The 20,246-nt window shown below is 43.0% G+C and overlaps 1 protein-coding gene across 2 annotated transcripts in view; it reads left to right on the forward strand.

Moving 5' to 3' along the window:
• The window catches only part of LAP3 (leucine aminopeptidase 3), a 31,074-nt gene extending 10,828 nt beyond the window's left edge, over nt 1–20,246 (forward strand). For both annotated transcript variants that reach the window (XM_019025475.4, XM_055385455.2), the window contains exons 7-13: nt 1,088–1,246; nt 7,691–7,815; nt 9,326–9,414; nt 10,734–10,836; nt 16,873–16,952; nt 19,102–19,211; nt 19,673–20,246. In XM_019025475.4, the coding sequence (XP_018881020.1) occupies nt 1,088–1,246; nt 7,691–7,815; nt 9,326–9,414; nt 10,734–10,836; nt 16,873–16,952; nt 19,102–19,211; nt 19,673–19,862 (856 nt within the window). In that variant the 3' untranslated portion in view covers nt 19,863–20,246. The remainder of the gene's footprint in view (nt 1–1,087; nt 1,247–7,690; nt 7,816–9,325; nt 9,415–10,733; nt 10,837–16,872; nt 16,953–19,101; nt 19,212–19,672) is intronic.

A 20,246-nucleotide genomic window follows, 5' to 3' on the forward strand; every position in this document is an offset into this window, starting at 1 on the left:
AGGACTGTTTCCATTCTGTTACCCCACCAATCCCATGTTTATTAAGTAAGAACTAACTAGTTTTCTCACTTAAATCAAAGATGCCTCAAGCTACAGTTGAAACTGTGAGAAACAGTGTGTGACAACATTAAAAAGAGAGAATTCAACAGTTCTTAAAAAGCAAATAAATAGGATATTTTTTTTCCAGTCATTGGGATATAGCTTTGGTTTGCTGTTTGTTGGTTGATTTTTTTTTTTTTCATTTTTAGAAATAAAGCAATGGACCCCTTACCTATCTTTAAGCACTCTTTGTAGTCTCAGAGCCTATTGCTAATTTTATTTTTTTAAGAGACAGGGTGTTGCTATGTTGCCCAGGTTGGGTGCTGTGGCGAGATCGTGGCTCACTGCAGCCTTGACCTCTAGGGCTCAAGCGAGCCTCTTGTCTTAGCTTCTGCAGTAGCTAGGACAATAGGCAGGTACCAACATGCCTGGCTAATTTTTTCTTTTTTTTTTTTTCTGTAGAGACCAAGTCTCAACTTGTTGCCTAGGCTGGTCTCAAATTTCTATCCTCAAGTGATCCTCTAATTTCATCTTTATTATATCTTACCTTATTTGTTTTAGAGACAGTTTCACTTTTTTGCCCAGGCTGGTTTCAGACTCCTGAGCTGAAGCAGTTCTCTCACCTCAGCCTCCCAAAGTGCTGGGATTACAGGCATGAGCCACCACACCCGGCCTTCTAACTTCATCTTTAAATTAAAATTGTAGAAATATCTGAGTAGATTGGAGAGAGGAAATTAATTATATAGACTGTAGACTCTTAGTTGACATTGTATTAGGTACCACACATGACTTCTCTTAGTAATTCAATAATCTTTTGATGAAAGAGTTACAGACCTCATTTTATAGATGAGGAAATAGGCTTAGAATCAAGTGACTTGCCCAAGAATATACAGAAAGCAAATAATGGGACCTGATAATTGAAACCTTAATGTGCATATACTTTAAGAGTTTGTATATTATACTTTTTCACACACTGTGATGAGCTTTTTCTGTTATTTTTAAATAAAGGTAACAGTATATTTACTTTTTCCCTCTTTCTACCCTATAGACCCAAGTCTTGGATTGAGGAACAGGCAATGGGATCATTCCTCAGTGTGGCCAAAGGATCTGACGAGCCCCCAGTCTTCTTGGAAATTCACTACAAAGGCAGCCCCAATGCAAACGAACCACCCCTGGTGTTTGTTGGGAAAGGAATTACCTTTGACAGGTATTTTTTATGGTGTCCGTGCTTTGTATTTTGGTGAATTATTTGTATGCAGTTAAATTACTTGGTTATAGGGTTTTTTGGTTTGATTTTTTTATTTTTGAGGCAGAGTCTCACCCTGTCACCCAGACTAGAGTGCAGTGGCGTGATCTCAGCTCACTGCAGCCTCTGCCTCCCAGGCTCAAGCAATCCTTGTGCCTCAGCCTCCCAAGTAGCTGGGATTACAGGCGTGCACCACCACACCCAGCTAATTTTTGCATTTTTAGTGCAGATGGGGTTTTGCCATGTTGGCCAGGCTAGTTTTGAACTCTTGGCCTCAAGTGATCCGCCCACCTCAGCCTCCCAAAATGCTGGGATTACAGACATGAGCCACTGTGCCTGGCCAGTTTATAGTTTGATACAAAAGCATGGTGTTTGGTTGAAGGTATACATTACTTTAAATTTATTATGCTACCACCTCTAAAATGCTTAGAATATGTCAGAGACTATCAGGTATTTTGCATGTGTTAGCCCTAACCATACCCCTGTGGGCTAGGTATTGTAGACATTCTCCAGGTAAAGAAACCATGACTCAGAGTTTAAATAATTTGTTCAAAGTCCTATAACTAGTAAGTGGAGTCCGAAGTCAAACTCAGGTGTGTCGTGTCCTTTTTTTAAAAAAAATATAGAGATGAGTTTTCACTGTGTTGCCCAAACTGGTCTTAAACTGCTGTCTCAAGCAGTCCTCCCACCTCAGCCTCCCAAAGTGCTGGGGTTATAGGTGTGAGCCATTGTGCTCTGCCTAAAGTGTCTTCAGATTTTTCTGCCGTGCACTTTGCTTGTCCTCTGTGGCTGTTAAAGATTCTCCACGAGGTTAGTGGTGATGCCCCTGTTTGTATTATGCTGTCTTCCCTTTGCTTGCTTCAGATGATTACTTCTTTTAGCTGACCAGTCTAGCTCTCATTAATCTTATTCAACCATAAGTATTTCTTAGAGTTGGAAACTGTATCTGGTTATTTCAACCAAGGAGAGGCTGAACTGAGAAAGACAGTGGAGTTTGGTATTTCCTGTGGGAAGCATTTGCCACCAAACACAAGTTTCAGGGATGCCAGCGAGTATGAGGCGTAAAAAGGGCTACTTAGCAAAAAAACTAGGTTAGAGAAACCCATGAGGGGTTTCATTTTTGTTTTATCTGCTTAACTACAGGACTTCTCAGGTACAGAATATAGCATTTTCTGTATTTCCTTTTGAAGGAACCCTGATTCCTGGGAATCATGTTACCTGGAAACTACTTTGGAAAATGCTGCTAGAGAACCATACGATGTTGATGTCCCCTTGTACATTTTTGTGCCCTTTCTGGAACGCTTCTAGATGTAGGAAGCCCCTGTCATTGGCATAGCTTGCTGCCAGTGTGGTCTCCTTGTGTTAGCAGGTCAAAGTGCCTCCTTGTGTCTCCCACCCACTAGTTCACATTTTCTCCTTTAAAGCATTGATCTCCAAATGGTTTTCCTGGTATAGCCCATCAGTAAAAGATCTTGAGTGCATCCCTTTAAAATATGCATGCTTTTTTATAAGTTACATGCATTGTACTATTGTACTAAAGTGTATATTATTTTATTTATTTATTTTTTTGAGACGGAGTCTCGCTCTGTTGCCCAGGCTGGAGTGCAGTGGCATAATCTCGGCTCACTGCAAGCTCCGCCTCCCGGGTTCACACCATTCTCCTGCCTCAGCCTCCCGAGTAGCTGGGACTACAGGCGCCCGCCACCACACCCGGCTAATTTTTTGTATTTTTAGTAGAGATGGGGTTTCAGCTTGTTAGCCAGGATGGTCTCGATCTCCTGACCTCGTGATATGCCCACCTCGGCCTCCTGAACTGCTGGGATTACAGGCGTGAGCCACTGCACCTGGCCACTAAAGTGTGTATTATAAAAACAATACAGCAAACACAATTTAGAAAGTTAAACTTTTTTTTTTTTTTTTTTTTAGTAGAGACGAGGTCTTGCTATGTTGCCCAGGCTGGTTTTGAACTTCTGAGCTCAAGCAATCTGCCTGCCTTGGCCTCCCAAAGTGCTGGGATTACAGGTGTGAGCCACCACACCCAGCCTAAACTTTTGTTTTGTTTTGTTTTTTGAGACGGAATCTCGCTCTGTTGCCCAGGCTGGAGTGCACTGGCGCAGTCTTGGCTCACTGCAACCTCTGCCTCCTTGGTTCAAGTGATTCTCCTGCCTGAGCCTCCCGAGTAGCTGGGATTACAGGTGCCTGCTACCACTCCCGGCTAATTTTTTTTTGTATTTTTAGTCCCCAGTAGCTGGGATTACAGGCGTCTGCCACCACGCCTGGCTAATTTTTTTCTATTTTTGGTAGAGATGGGGTTTCACCATGTTGGCCAGGCTCATCTCAAACTCCTAATCTCGTGATCCACCCACCTTGGCCTCCCAAAGTGCTGGGATTACAGGTGTGAGCCACCACGCCTGGCCCTAGACTAAATGTCTTGCCAATTGTGACACAAATATTTTTATGCTAAGCGTGAAGTTTATTGTTAATTTAAGTCCACATTTGTAATTTTTGCTGAGAATAAAAACAAAGAGGCCTAAACCCAAAGCCTTCTTTGGGTTTAGAGAAGGTTTCCTTGCAGGAGTGTCAGTTTTAGCTGAAGATGTGAAGAATCAGGAGGAATTAGCTCAGGAGAGACTAGGGACAGGCATTCTAGTGCAGGGAAACATGGTGAAGGCTGTAAGGTGGGAAGGAGCAGGGTAAATTCCTGGTATGGCAAGAGTACCGGTGTGCCTGCACACAAGAGCGTGATGGAGAGAAGGGGCAAGATACGGCTAGAGAGGTACACAGAAGCTTGGTCCTTGAGGGCCTGCTTAGATTTTTGCACTCTGCTCTGAGAACAGTTGGCCGTAACTGAAGGGTTTCCACCAAACAGAATGACGTGAGATTTATACATACAGTGAAATTCACCCTCTAAGTGGCCAGCTCAATGAGTTTTAACAAATGAGTGCACCCGGGTGGGTGCAGTGGCATACACCTGTAATCTCAGCTACTTGGGAAGCTGAGGTAGGAGGATTACATGAGCCCAGGAGTTCAAGAGCAGCCTGTGCAACATAGTAAAACACCATCTTTAAATAAATAAGTAGATAGATTAGATAGGTAGGTAGATTGATTTTAAAAACCAAAGAACAAATGTATACACCTATGCACCGTTCACCACTGTCAGGAAAATACAACATTTTTATCATCCCCCAGAAGTTCCCTTCTGCCTTTTTGTAGTCATTCCCCACCTGCCCCTGCTCCAGACAGCCGATCATCTTCCGTTACTGCAGATTAGTTTTGCCTATTCCGGAAAGTCATATAAATGCAGTCTTTGATGTCTGGCTTCTTTCTTTCAGCATAGTATCTGGGGTTTATCTATGTTGTTGGTCATGTCAGCCATTCTTCTTTTCTATTGCTGAGTAGTGTTCCATTGTATGGAAATGCCAAATTTTGTTTACCCATTCATCTATTGGTGGAAATTTGTGTTGTTTCCAGTTTTAGGCTATTAGGAATAAAGTTAAGAGCATCTGTAAGCCTTTGTTTGGACGTGTTTTCCTTACTCTTGCGTAAATACCTAGGAAAACAGCCACTGTGTTGTATAATAACTGTGTGTTTAACTTTTAAGAAACTACCAAACTTTTCCAAAGCGGGTACATTTTCACTTCTACCATCAATGTACAAAGATTCTAATTGTTCTACACCTTCCTCAGAATTTGATATTGTTAGTCTTTATAATTCTAGCTGTACCAGTGAGTATACAGTGATCTCTCTTTGTGGTTTAATTTGCATTTCTCTAGTGACTAATGAAGTTGGTCATTTTTTATTTTTTGAGATGGAGTCTCACTCTGTCACCCAGGCTGGAGTGCACCTCGGCTCACTGCACCTCCGCCTTCTGGGTTCAAGTGATTCTCCTGCCTCAGCCTCCCGAGTAGCCGGGACTATAGGCACACACCACCATGCCTGGCTAATTTTTGTATCTTTAGTAGAGACGTGTTTTCACCATGTTGGCCAGGCTGGTCTCAAACTCCTGATCTCAAGTGATCTGCCTGCCCCAGCCTCCCAGAGTGCTGGGATACAGGCACGAGCCATCACACCCAGCCAAAGCTGGGCATTTTTTAATGTGCTTATTGGACATTGGTATATCTTCTGTAGTAAGGTATTCAAGTCTTTTGCCCCTTTTTATAGGAGTGTTGACTTTACAGAATTGTAAGGTTTTTTAAAAATATATTTCGTTTTAAGTGAGTTTTAGATTTTGAGGCTATGCTTCACTTTGAATCTTTGTGTATGGTGTGAAAAGACCTGGTTTGTTTTTGTCTTTTTTTTTCCTATGTGGCTATTCATTTACTTCTGCACTGTTTGTTGAAAAGACTGTCCTTTCCCCACTAGACTACCTTGGCACCTCGGGTGGAAATCAGTTGTCCATATAATTGTAGGTCTGCCTCTGGGCTCTGTATCCTTTCACCAGTGCCTGAAGACCAAATATCTTGATTACTGCAGCTTTGAGTAGGCTTGAAATCTAGTCACATGAGTCTCCAGCTTTGCTCTTCTTTTTCAGAATGACTTTGGCTACATCCTTTGCATTTTCATATACATTTTAGAATCTGCTTGGGTTTTTTTTTTTTTTTTTTTTTTTTTGAGACAGTATCTCACTCTGTCGCCCAGGCTGGAGTGCAGTGGTGCAGTCTTGGCCCACTGCAGCCTCGACCTCCCTGGGCTCAGGTGATCCTCTCACCTCAATCTCCCGAGTAGCTGGGACTACAGATGCGAACCACTATGCCCAGCTAATTTTCAGCTAATTTTTGTGTTTTTTATAGAGATGGGGTTTTGCCATGTTGCCCAAGCTGGTCTTGAACTCCTGGGCTCAAGTGATTTGCCTGCCTCAGCCTCCCTAAGTGCTGGGATTACAGGTGTGAGCCACCACACTCGGTGAATCTGCTTGTTTTTTCACACAACAAAACCTACTGAGATTTTGATTGAGATAGATTTTGTGTGTGTGTAAAAATGTGCTGTTTTTATGGTTAATGAAATGACAGTGGTGAGACTGATACAGAAAGACCCGTTAAGGAGACCTGACAAACATCCAAATGACAGAGGGTAGTAGCATCAATGAGGGCGGCTGAGTAGAAAATAAGTGGGTGGATTTGAGAGAGATTGAAAAAGTGAGCCAAAGCTGATTGCTGATCTTTAACTGGTGGCTACCTTAGAACCATAGTCATAGGAATTAGAGAGCAGAACTTCCAGAAGAGGCCTGCAGATAAATGTGGCAGGTGGACAGAAGAAAAACTTCAAATGCAACAGCGTGTTCCCTTTGTCCATGGGGTTGTCCCATGTTATTTTTCTTCTTTGAGCCAGGGGATCATCTTTAATTCTTGGTGAACATGCCAACCATCTAAGTAACAAGTGCTTCTGAGGTAAGTGAGAATTAGGACTTAATTTTGAAGGAAAGCAGACTTCAGAGCAGCAGGCAGACCTCTCTCCAGTGAGCCACCAGGGCACATGAGCAGCAGATCTCAATTAGAACTTAGAGTCGAAGCCCCTGGCTCTGTGCTTGGCCTGTGAAGCATGTTGCTTCTGGACTGCTACGGACTGGAAGCAGAAAAACCACTAGCTAGTTAGAAGCCTCTTGGGGTCAGGTAGTTTGGTTTCTTGGTAATTGCAGCCTTATTCAGTTCTCATGTTGAAGTACTGTCTCTCAGCCGTTGGGCCTGTGCCTCATTTAGGTTGTATTTTGCCATCAGCAGGATATAGCACACCTTGTGCAGTGTTGGAAGGAAATGTTAGCCCTCTGTCCTTCTGTTGGTTTCAGAGAAATGCCTCCAGTCATCTCTGTGAGCTCATCAGCTTTTCTTAACAGCTCATGACCTTCACGTTCCATAAGTTGATCAATTCATAAAATTTGCTGAATAGACTATGTGGGTGTCAGGAGTTAATGAGACAATACAGAGATGGAATTTGCACAGTCTTGATTTTATGATATAGTAATGTTTCCAGTGGCACTGTTTAAATTTCATTCAAGTAGAAATAAAATGAGCTAAAGGCTGGGCGCGATGGCTAACGCCTGTAATCCCAGCACTTTGGGAGGCCGAGGCTGGCGGATCACGAGGTCAGGAGATCGAGACCATCCTGGCTAACATGGTGAAACCCCATCTCTACTAAAATCACAAAAAAATTAGCCAGGCATGGTGGCAGCTGGGACTACAGGTGCCCACCACCACACCCGGCTAATTTTTTTGTATTTTTAGTAGAGACGGGTTGCACCGTGTTAGCCAGGATGGTCTCGATCTCCTGACCTCGTGATCCGCCCACCTCAGCCTCCCAAAGTGCTGGGATTACAGGCGTGAGCCACCGTGCCCATCTGTACTTTTTAAATAAAGTGATTTTGGCCATCTTCTTTGCTCTTAATATTGTACGTTGTCCATTTCCCCATAGTGGTGGTATTTCCATCAAGGCTTCTGCAAATATGGACCTCATGAGGGCTGACATGGGAGGAGCTGCAACTATATGCTCAGCCATCGTGTCTGCTGCAAAGCTTAATTTGCCCATTAATATTATAGGTAAGTGGGGTAACGGAGTACATCTCATAAAGCTTCTGGATTCTACCCAGGTGGGAGAAGAGAGACAACAGATATGATTTCCCCTAATCTGAAAAGATAAGAAATGATTTTTAAATAGTCATCAAGCAGTAGCTATTTAGCCCAGATAAGTGTTTTACTGTCTGAGCTGATTGAGCTAAATGTATCTTGCAACCAGTGGGCTGTAACTGGAATTGATTTGTTTCACTTCTGCAAAAAGTGGCTAGCAGTCGGGGGCACATAATGTCAAGTTTGTAGTTGACATTATGAAATTTGCTTGGTACTTGGGGTGGCAGGACGTTGCTGGCTCATTGACTGATTGCCTCGTAGGATTGTAGCCGGTGAAATGGCACAACACACAGAAAGTGCCTAGGACAGAAAAAGTGCTCATTATGTGGCAGTTCTTAGTAATGGAAGATACAAACTCCCAGGCACAGTACTGGGAGTTTGTATAATAGCATTGCTCATACTCATTTCAGAGGAGACGGGGAAGGAGGAGAGAGTCTTAGGTTAAATAATAATGTCCTGACTCTTGTCCATTGCACAAGGAAGGTAGAATTGGAATCCAGGTCTCAGACGTGCCCCCCTCCTTCACTATCATAGTCCTTTTTCTCCTGAACTATTTAAAAGTCAGTTGCAGACATCACGACACGTCCTCTAAGAAAAAGGACATTCTATGTAATGACAAAACCATTATCTTTTCCGAGGATTAATACAGTAACCTAATTCAAGTTTCCAGTTGTGTAAAAAATGTCCATTTTATTTATTTATATTTAGGTTTTTTTGGTTTTTTGGTTTTTTTTGAGATGGAGTTTCACTCTTGTTGCCCAGGCTGGAGTGCAATGGCGCGATCTTGGCTCACCACAACCTCCACCTCCTGGGTTCAAGTGATTCTTCTGCCTCAGCCTCTCGAGTAGCTGGGATTACAGGCATGCACCACCATGCCTGGTTAATTTTGTATTTTTAGTAGAGATGGGGTTTCTCCATGTTGATCAGGCTGGTCTCGAACTCCTGACCTCAGGTGATCCGCCCGCCTTGGCCTCTCAAAATGCTGGGATTACAGGCATGAGCCACTGCGCCTGGCCTATATTTAGCTTTTAAATCCAGAAACTAATCAAGGACCACACATTGCCATTGGTGCCCCTTTAGATTTCTTGAGTCTAGACCCTATTCCTGTTTTCTTCCATGGCATTAGCAGTTTTGAAGGGTCTAGGCTTGTTTCATGATATTCTGCAATTTGTATTTATTTGAATTGCTTCTGCTTGATTAGAATCAAGTTAGACTTCTTTGGGAAGAATGCTACATGGGTGATGTGTACTTCTTGTTGCTGACACATCATGTCAGTTGTGTCATTGGTGATGTTAAATTTGATCAGTTCGTTAAGGTGGCCTTTGTGTCTTGTTTCTCATGGCTCACAGGTGGCCTCTTGTCCCATGGGTGGCATGTTTGGACCCAGCATATACTGTGTGCCTTCATATATTCTTTCCAATAGGTCTGGCCCCTCTTTGTGAAAATATGCCCAGCGGCAAGGCCAACAAGCCGGGGGATGTTGTTAGAGCCAAAAACGGGAAGACCATCCAGGTTTGTAAATGTGAGACACAGCACTCCCCATCTAGCGTTCCTCAGGAATCCCGTGGTGGCCACATAACCACAGCTTGGATGCGTGCAGAGCCCCAGAACCATATTAGGGGAGGGTGCTGTCTTTAGTGCTGGGTAGCCTTTCTTTTCCTTCCCTTTCCTGAAATGGGGTCTCGCTGCATCACCCAGGCTGTAGTGCAGTGGCGTGATCATGTCTCACTGCAGCCTTGACCTCCCCAGGCTCAGGTGGTCCTCACACCTTAGCGACCTGAGTAGCTGGGACCACGGGTGCGTGCCACCATGCCTGGCTAGCTTTTTGTAGACACAGGGTTTTGCCATGTTTCCCAGGCTGGTCCCAAACTCCTAGACTCAAGTGATCTGCCCACCTTGTTCTCCCAAAGTGCTAGGATTACAGGCGCGAGCCACCATTCCCGGCCCCTGAGTAGCTTTTCTTGCAAAGGCAGAAGTATCTTTTTTGGGGGATTTTGAAGAATGTTTTTCCAGACTTATTGTTCCTCCCATTTCCTGTATGCTATACATGTGTATATACACGTTTCCATGAATTTGCTGCCAGCCCTGCAGAGTGCGGCAAAGCAGTAAAATTGTGGGCTATCTTCTGGATATACCTGTGCTATGAGTGACTTTTTTCCATTGTAGGTGTTGAGGTAGAAAACACTGTCCTACATCATGGGCCCTGCACTCAAGGGGATGTGGCAGCAGGTCCTCTGGGTGGCACGTGCATGCATGTGTGTACAAGCCACTCAGAAAACGACTGGACCTCTATTTAAAAGAAAGGAATATAGTTAGGAAGTGTTACTGAAGTTGCAAGAGTTTTCATTTCTAGGATTGAGACTGCCATGTAGCTGTAGCTTTCTTAAGCTCTTTAACCTCATTTTTGGAAATCTTTACATTTTTCCCCTTCTTGTTACAAAGTTACGGGTAAAATGGACTAGACATTTTTCTATTTATTTTGGCTTCCAAAGTCATCAACATTAGGTCATCAGCTTTGGTACAGTGATTATTATATTTTTTTTTTTTATTTTTAATTAGAAATGGGGTTTCACCATCTTGCCGAGGCTGGTGTCGAGCTCCTGGGCTCAAGCTGTCTGCCCACCTCTACCTCCCAAGGTGCTGGGGGATTATTAACTCATATTTGCTCTCCAGATTAGATATGTTCCTATTCTCATTGAAGTATGAATGGTTTGATAATGACACACGTCACAGTAGCTTTTTCCAACTTTTCCGTCCAACATTGTTGCAAGTGTCTAGTTTTCATATTCTTTACTTGCGCTGTCACCCTTTCTGTTTTTGACCCTCTGCAGGTTGATAACACTGATGCTGAGGGGAGGCTCATACTGGCTGACGCGCTCTGTTACGCACACACGTTTAACCCGAAGGTCATCCTCAATGCCGCCACCTTAACAGGTCAGACCGCGCACTTGCCTTGATTTTGTTTGAAGGAAGTCTTGTTCGTTGCATGGATTTCACACACTATACTTGTGGCATTATTTTGCTAAAATTTGGCTTGGTCCATTGGCATTCAAAGATCTTTCACCAGAGGAATTGTTCTGCAGTTGTAAAATGTTTTGAATATTAGGTTTGTTGTTTTAAAACATTCCAAGCTGTACTTTTTTTTTTGAGACGGAGTGTCACTCTGTCATCCAGGCTGGAGTGCAGTGGCGTGATCTTGGCTCACTGCAACCTCTGCCTCCTGAGTTCAAGTGATTCTCCTGCCTCAGCCTCCTAAGTAGCTGGGGTTACAGGTACGCACCACCAGTCCTGACGAATTTTTGTATTTTTAGTAGAGATGGGGTTTTTGCCATGTTAGCCAGGCTGGTTTCGAACTCCTGAATTCAGGTGATCCACCCGCCTCAGCCTCCCAAAGTGCTGGGGTTACAGACATGAGTCACTGTGCCTGGCCTAATTTTTATATTTTAGTTAGAGATGGGGTTTAACCATGTTGGCCAGGCTGGTCTCAAACTCCTGACGCAGGTGACCTGTCTCAGCCTCCCAAAGTGCTGGGATTACAAGATTACAGAAGTGAGCCACTGTGCCCAGCCTGGGCTGTACCTTTAAACAAAGAAATAACAAGTGGGCCAGATCAGCTCATCTAGAGTGACATCTAAAAATGATGTTAAGAGCCGGGAGCGGTGGCTCACGCCTGTAATCCCAGCACTTTGGGAGTCCGAGGCAGGTGGATTATGAGGTCAGGAGATCGAGACCATCCTGGCCAACATGGTGAAACCTTGTCTCTACTAAAAATACAAAAATTAGTTGGGTGTGGTGGCACATGCCTGTAATTCCAGCTACTCGGGAGGCTGAGGCAGGAGAATTGCTTAAACCCCAGAGGTGGAGGTTGCAGTGAGCCGAGATCATGCCACTGCACTCCAGCTTGGTGACAGAGCGAGACTCCCTCTCAAAAAGTAAAATAAAATAAAATAAATGATGTTAAGAGATGGTTTCTGTTACAATTACCATTTGATACAGATCTGAAAAGATTAGTGATAAATCCCCAAGTCAATAGCTTTCTTTTACTTTTTTAAACTAATTGTAATGTGTCTGATACCCTCTGAGCTTTCAGAGCTTTCCTTTTTTTTTTTTTCTTCTGGAACTTTTTATACTTGATGTCATAAGGAAATAAAAACATTTTACCAGAGTAGCAGGATTCTTATTTAACAAGTGACACAGTGTGAAGCCAGCGCTTTAAGGCCAGGCTCAGGTGGAACTCCCAGCTGTGCCACTTACTAGTCAGTTAGCCGTGGGCAAGTTCCTTGGCCCTTTTGAGCATGGGTACTTGGGGACAATTCCATTTGCTTGGAAGAGCTGTAAAGGCTGGAGGGAGTTTCTTGAAAGCCTCTTTAATACAGGCTGTGACACCACCAGCCCTGGAGGGCTGGGAATAGATTCCTAAAGGGATGACAAACAAGTGTTGTCTTATTGCCAAATCCCAATGTTCATAATCTTTCATCCAAATGTTCTCTTCCTAGTAATTCATCCTGACTCTACCCCTTTTTTAAAAAAATTAATTTCTGAATCTTAAAGTCAGACTCTACCTCTTTTAAGATGAAAATTTAGATCATTTTTTATCCTTTGGTTTTATTCTTGCCCTGGTCACGTTGAGCCTTTACTTTGGCAGAAATCATGTTCCCTTTTATGTAGGTCTAAAAATCGTCCACAGGTCTATTGCTAAGAGTGTTTTTTCAAAGCTGGCATTACAGCGTTTTCATGGTTTTTGGTCTACCTATTCAGTTTAGCAAACACTTTACCTGAAAAGCAGAGCTTCTAGGGTGGGGGGTTGGGGGAGGCCGTGGCAGTGAAGCGGGTACCCCCTTACTGTAAATGAGGAATCACAGAGAATAGATACATCAGCTACATCAAGTTCTACAATTTAAACATAATGTTCATAATTACCACTTGGGAAATACTTTTCCTAGATGCTTAATAGCAGCATTCTGCCCCACTTTTTTCTCAGTCTGAGGGGTTGAGAAGGTGGGAAAGTTGGCCCTACGTAAGCAAGGGTGACCTTCTGCGTGAGCTTTCAGACCACACCAGGTGATGGTTCCCCAAATACTACTGAGCCCCTTCTGAGTTCCAGAAGCTAGGGTTCCAAGAGGAGAATAAGAACCAGTTTCTAAACTCAGGCTCTTGATAGGAAGAAGTACACAGTCTTCAGAAATAGAAGACCTGATTTTAAAACTTGTGCTAACTTTTAATAGCACGTGACTTTGGACTAGGCTTTAGTTGTCTCATCCATAAACGGGGTATAATAGCACCTCGTTCACAGGAAGGATGCCTGCGAAGATTAAATGAGACGATACAGGTTGATGTCCATGGCCCAGTACATCATAGACACTGAAACAGATGTTACTGTCCTTTGAAAGGCAGGCCGTACCCCAGATTGTAGGAACAGTGACATATTCGGGGATGGCCATCCAATCACAGTGTTTATTTTCATTTTCTTAATGCTTAGGCATAATTTAGGATTGAATGAGTGTGGTGCTATCCTCACTTTCATTGGGGCTTTGATGTTTCTTCCAGACTATGAGCAATTCTGGTAACATTGATCAGTGAGCATCACAACACAGGGCTCCAAACGTGCCTTGTAAATGAAAACGGGAAGTATGCCTCTGCTACTAGTAGTTCTGAAATGGGCTGTGGAAATAATTCTGGAATTATAGAGAATAAACTATTTAAATATATAATGAAATCATCTTTAGAGCCATCCTTAAATATGTCTGCCATTTTTTATTACTTTAAGGGAAGATAGCATGTTCTTGTTTGAGGGGATTGTTCATCTTTTCTATGACAAATTTTAAAACTGATAGATGACTCTTAGGGGGTTGACTGAAATATTTTAAGGAAAAGTGAATAATTATATAAAAAACCACTAACTTGAAAAGTAAAGTATTAATGGGTATGTATATATTGTCCCTCAGTATGCGTGGGGGATAGGTTCTAGGATCCCCCCTCAGATACCAAACCCACGATGCTCACATCCCTTATGTAAAATGGCATAGTATTTATATATAACGTATGTACATCCTCCAGTATACTTAAGTCATCTCTAGATTACTTATACTGCCTAATAAAATGTAAATGCTATGTAAATATTCGTTACACTGTATTGTTTAGGGAATAATGACAAGAAAAAAAAGTCTGTATATGTTCAGTACTGATGCAGCCATCTCCCCCGCTTCAAAATATTTTCTGTTGACTCCATAGTCAACAGAACATAGTCATATTTCTGTTGACTCCAAAATATTTGGTTGACTCCATAGATGCAGAACACACGGATACGGAGGGCTGACTAGTTAGTACTATCTTCAAGTTTCAGTTTTCCTTGGGAGAGATGCTAATGAGCAGTTTCATGTAAAGACATGGTTAAGAATTTAAGGAGCAACTTGGACATACTTTGCATTGCAGGGAGCAAATGCCACCTTGTGAAGACTATAGATTTCCCCCAGTTTCAGTGCTGTCTCCTCTGACATTCCATATGTGTGTCCTGGTACTAATGGTGGTGGGTTCAGTGCTTGTCCTGATACTGAAGGATAGTAAGGTTTGCTTTTCCTTTCAATAAATACTTAGCTCCTTTATGCCAGGCAGTGTGCTTTCTGGGCCCTAAGGATATGCCTAGGAAGCAGACGTGTTCCTTGACTCAGCGCTTACAGATGGGCCAGGCAAATAACAAATGAGATTACCGGGAGCTCATACCACAACTAAAGGAGGCAGCACTAAGTGGCTGTACCTGATTGTCTCTTCTCAAGAGGACCTGCAAATCTGGATTTTTAAGTTGATTTTTTAAAAATATGCTAATTAATGTAAAAATAGAAGTCAGCCAATGGGACACAACTTTGTTGGAGAAAAAAACTAAAGATGAAACAAGTAAATATGATGCAGTAATAACAGCCATCAAAGTCTTATAGCAGTACTTAGATGTGATTAAAATTGCTGAAAAATTAGATTCCTCAATGCCAGTAGTATATAAATTATGATATCTCCATCCAGTGGACTATTTTTAAATCATTAAAAATACTTTCCAACATTTGTTTATAAAAGAGGAATAATTTTTTCTCTTTTTTTTTGAGACGGAGTCTCACTCTGTTGCCCGGGCTGCAGTGGCACGATCTCAGCTCACTGCAACCTCTGCCTCCTGGGTTCAAGCCATTCTCCTGCCTCAGCCACCTGAGTAGCTGGGATTACAGGCATGCGCCACCACACTCGGATTTTTGTATTTTTAGTAGAGACGGGGTTTCACCATGTTGGTCAGGCTGGTCTCGAACTCCTGACCTCAAGTGATCCACCCGTCTCAGCCTCCCAAAATGCTGGGATTACAGGTGTGAGCCACCGCGCCCAGCCAAAGAGGAATAGAATAAATTTTTAAAGCATAAAAGGAAGAACACAGCCAGGCGCGATGGCTCACACCTGTAATCCCAGCACTTTGGGAGGCCGAGGTGGGTGGATCACGAGGTCAGGAGATCAAGACCATCCTGGCTAACACGGTGAAACCCCCTCTCCACTAAAAATACAAAAAAAATTAACCAGGTGTGGTGGCACACACCTGTAGTCCCAGCTACTCGGGATGCTGAGGGAGAGAATGGCATGAACCCGGGAGGTGGAGGTTGCAGTGAGCTGAGATCGCACCACTGCACTCCAGCCTGGGCAACAGAGCAAGACTCTGTCTCAAAAAAGGAGGAACACATGCTTGAGAACATACAGGATGGTCTTGTTTTTTATGAAAATTTAGAAGTTGGGCTGGGCATGATAGCTCATGCTTGTAATCCTGGTGCCTTGGGAGGCTGACATGGGAGGATTGCTTGAACCCAGGAGTTCAAGACCAGCCTGAGCAACATAATGAGACCCCATCTCTACAACAAGAAATCTATTTTTTTTTTTTTTTTTTGAGACAGTTTCGCTCTTGTTGCTCAGGCTGGAGTGCAATGGTGCGATCTCGGCTCTCACCACAGCCTCTGCCTCCCAGGTTCAAGCGGTTCAAGCGATTCTCCTGCCTCAGCCTCCTGAGTAGCTGGGATTACAGGCATGCACCCCACGCCCGACTAATTTCGTATTTTTAGTAGAGACAGGGTTTCTCCATGTTGGTCAGGCTGGTCTCAAACTCCCAACCTCAGGTGATCCGCCCGCCTCAGCCTCCCAAAGTGCTGGGATTACAGGCGTGAGGCATTGCGCCTGGCTTTTTTTTTTTTCTTTCTTTTTTTTTTTGAGACAGAATCTCGCTCTATCACCCAGGCTGGAGTGCAATGGCATGATCTCGGCTCACTGCAACCTCCGCCTCCTGGGTTCAAGCGATTCTCCCTATCTCAGCCTCCTGAGTAGCTGGGATTACAGGCACCTATCACCACGCCCAGCTAATTTTTGTATTTTTAGTAGAGACGGGGTTTCTCCATGTTGGCTAGGCTGGTCTCGAACTCCTGACCTCAGGTGATCCCACCTGTGATGGGATTACAGGCGTGAGCCACCATGCCCGGCCCAAAAAGAAATTTTTAATTAGCTGGGTGTGGCAGCATGTACCTGTAATTCCAGCTACTCAGGAGGCTGAGGCGGAAGGATCACTTGAGCCCAGGAGTTTGAGGCTGCATGCAGTGAGCTCTGATCACACCACTACACTGCAGCCTGGGTGACAGTGAGACCTTTCTCAAAAAAAAAAAAAAAAAAAGTTTAGATGTCTGGAAGGAAATTTCAAAAATAGGTAACAGTTATCCCTAAAATGAAATTATTGGTCAAATTCAGTAGGTTCCTTTTTTGCATTTCCTAATAATTTAACTGAATTCTGGCCTGAAAAACATAAAAATATGTTAAGTATGTACAGGAAAGATTTTCTAAGCTTATCTATTTTTGAAAATGAAGCCATTAAATAGGGTACATGCTAAGGTTTCCATCTGCGTGGCGGAGGAGCCCATTTTGCCTGGAGAGACTGCACTTGACCTGAGGGCTTGTGTCTTACAGGTGCCATGGATGTAGCTTTGGGATCAGGTGCCACTGGGGTCTTTACCAATTCATCCTGGCTCTGGAACAAACTCTTCGAGGTAGGAATAATATTTGTATATCTAAATTGTAGAGATGGTGAATAAATTATTCTAGCCTTAGAAGGATAGACTTCTTCAACCCTGTGTTAAAGTGATTTTTATGCCGCAGGTTTGCCTTTGAATTGAAAATGAACCACAGCAATAGATTGAGTTCAGTGGCATTGGGTTTTCCACAAATGCTCCTAAAGGAGGGGATGATGCCCCCTGCTCCCCTCCGGTAGCCTCAGCGTCCTGTGAAAATATCTCACGAACACTGTGGTCATAGTTTTAGAATCCCTGAGGTAGAAATGGTTTTGAAGATGGTTTTGTGGAGCAGCGTTTGTGACTGCGTGTCGTGAGTCATATAAGGGAGTTCACCCTGCATCGATGAGGATGTCTTCAGACCGCTGTGCTCTGTGCCTCCCTCCATGCCCTTCACAGCCAGCCTCTTCCCAGCAGTCACCCTCATTTCCACACACACACACACACACACACACACCCTCACTTACTGCCATTGGTTTTCGAATGTCCACACCACTGTTAGCCTAACTCAGCCTGTCTTGAGGCAACAGGTGACTCTGTGGCCTCCTGACACCTGGTTCAGCTTCTGTGATGATCCTTTCTTGGGCTGCCTCCTTCTGTGATTCTCCTGCTCCTGTCTCCTGATGTGTTTGTTCCCTTTGGCTGGTGTTCAATTCAAGGCCATAGGCTCTTCCTACTGTACACATTCCTCACATGGAAGCTCCAGCCAACACATGTTGCCTGATGGCTCCCATCTCTCTCCCGAGTCCCAGCCTCTGTGTACCCATGTGGCTGCTAGACAGCTCCAGCTAGCTGCTTACTCATTCATTCAACTAGTAATTAATGGGAGCTTACTCTGTGCCAGTGGGAGGAGAGACAAACATAAAATGTCCCCAAATATAATCTTGAGGGTGGTTTAAGGTCTAAACTTATTTTCACTCTAAACTGCTTCTCCTTCATATATGTCATCATTCATGAAGCCCAATTTTCCCAGTTCTGCAATACTCAGCCCCATCATCTCCTTCCAGGCCGGGCCAGGAACCTCTCCTCTGGCCTCCCACATAACCGTTATCCCTCTCTTTCATGGCACCCACAATATTGTTGTTTTGACTTTTAAAAAACATTTAAGCTTTAAAAGAAAAATCTCAGTTATATGTGCATAAATCAACAATCAGCAGCCCACAGTCTGTTTTCCAGAAGGCAGCCACTTTCAACCCTTGGCTGATTCATCTGGTATTTACTTATGTCTTAAAATAACAGCTTATATTGCTGCTTCTTGGTTTTTCACTTTTAGGTCTTTGATTTTTTACCAGTGAGTTAAATAATCTGTTTATGTATCTGTTTCTCCTACTAGCCTGTAGGCCCTTGGGTGGCTTAGATGGTAGTATTTCGGCACACCTGGTGGTGCTCAGTAGTTCAGTAAACGATGAATGAGTGAGTGGGTAAGTGATGAATGAATGAATGTGGTCACCCTGTCTCAGGATTTCAGTGATACAGGTCCAGACATGTGTTTCTGTCACATAGAAGTGACCCGCCACGTAAGAACTCTTTCACCCTAATCAACCCACCAAGCCTGTAATTGTAGTTTGATGATTTTAGCAAAACGCCCTACAGATTTGTGAAACTGCTTCACAGCATTCCCGGTTTCTTTTTATTTTTTATTTATTTATTTATTTTTGAGACAGAGCCTCGCTCTGTCGCCAGGCTGGAGTGCCGTGGCACTCCGTTGGCTCCCTGCAACCTCCCCTTCCTGGGTTCAAGCAATTCTCCTGCCTCAGCCTCCAGAGTAGCTGGGACTACAGGCGCGCACCACCACGCCCAGCTAATTTTTTGCATTTTTAGTAGAGACAGCGTTTCACCATGTTGGCCAGGATGGTCTCGATTTCTTGACCTCGTGATCCACCCGCCTCGGCCTCCCAAAGTGCTGGGATTATAGGCGTGAGCCACTGTCCCCAGCCTCCTGGTTTCTTTTATAGTTCTAAAATAAATCTTTTAATGAGTGGACACAATTCTGAAACCTATTTTCTAGTGTCATGTTTTAGAGTAACAGGTTAGAACAACTCTTCCTTCATGGATTGAGCATGTTAATGCCATGAATTTCCCAGAACCTGCCTCATCCACTCTTCCACTTGTCATACCTGTTCTCTAGGCCAGCATTGAAACAGGGGACCGTGTCTGGAGGATGCCTCTCTTTGAACATTATACAAGACAGGTTGTAGATTGCCAGCTTGCTGATGTTAACAACATTGGAAAATACAGGTATGTAAGCTAAGCTAAATGTACATTTATACAATCATCCTTGATTGCCAAAATAGCTATTTTCAATTTTATCCCCTTATATAAAAGGTTTAACTATTTAATTTCCTTTTGGTGTAGTGCTTGTAAGCTTTTTAATGTCTTGAATTTTCAAGTATTTCTTCAGCCAGATTTCAAAATTTGCATATTTCTAATCTAATGGTAATTTTCAATAAATGGTAAGGGAAAGAGATGGAAAATATGGGAATTCATTACCATAGCAAAAAGGAATATAGAATTTATCCTTTACTGCTTAAAGCAATATCTGAAAATAAATATTCTGAAAGTGATATGTGGGTTAGCATCTTAATAGGTCTTATAAGCTTGACTCTTGTTCTTTGGTTATAGAATGTACTTAGCAAAAATGTGGGATCTCAGTGCACATTTACATGGGGTTGTAAAGTGCTTTTTGTCTTTCTCTTCAGATCTGCGGGAGCATGTACAGCTGCAGCATTCCTGAAAGAATTCGTGACTCATCCTAAGTGGGCACATTTAGACATAGCAGGCGTGATGACCAACAAAGATGAGGTTCCCTATCTACGGAAAGGCATGACTGGGAGGCCCACAAGGACTCTCATTGAGTTCTTACTTCGTTTCAGTCAAGACAATGCTTAGTTCAGATACTCAAAAATGTCTTCACTCTGTCTTAAATTGGACAGTTGAACTTAAAAGGTTTTTGAATAAATGGATGAAAGTCTTTTAACGGAGACAAAGGATGGTATTTAAAAATGTAGAACACAATGAAATTTGTATGCCTTGATTTTTTTTTTCATTTCACACAAAGATTTATAAAGGTAAAGTTAATATCTTACTTGATAAGGATTTTTAAGATACTCTATAAATGATTAAAATTTTTAGAACTTCCTAATCACTTTTCAGAGTATATGTTTTTAATTGAGAAGCAAAATTGTAACTCAGATTTGTGATGCTAGGAACATGAGCAAATTGAAAATTACTATGCACTTGTCAGAAACAATAAATGCAACTTGTGCTCTCTGG

The sequence above is a fragment of the Gorilla gorilla genome, chromosome 3, assembly GCF_029281585.2.
Source record: "Gorilla gorilla gorilla isolate KB3781 chromosome 3, NHGRI_mGorGor1-v2.1_pri, whole genome shotgun sequence".
Classification (NCBI taxonomy): domain Eukaryota; kingdom Metazoa; phylum Chordata; class Mammalia; order Primates; family Hominidae; genus Gorilla; species Gorilla gorilla.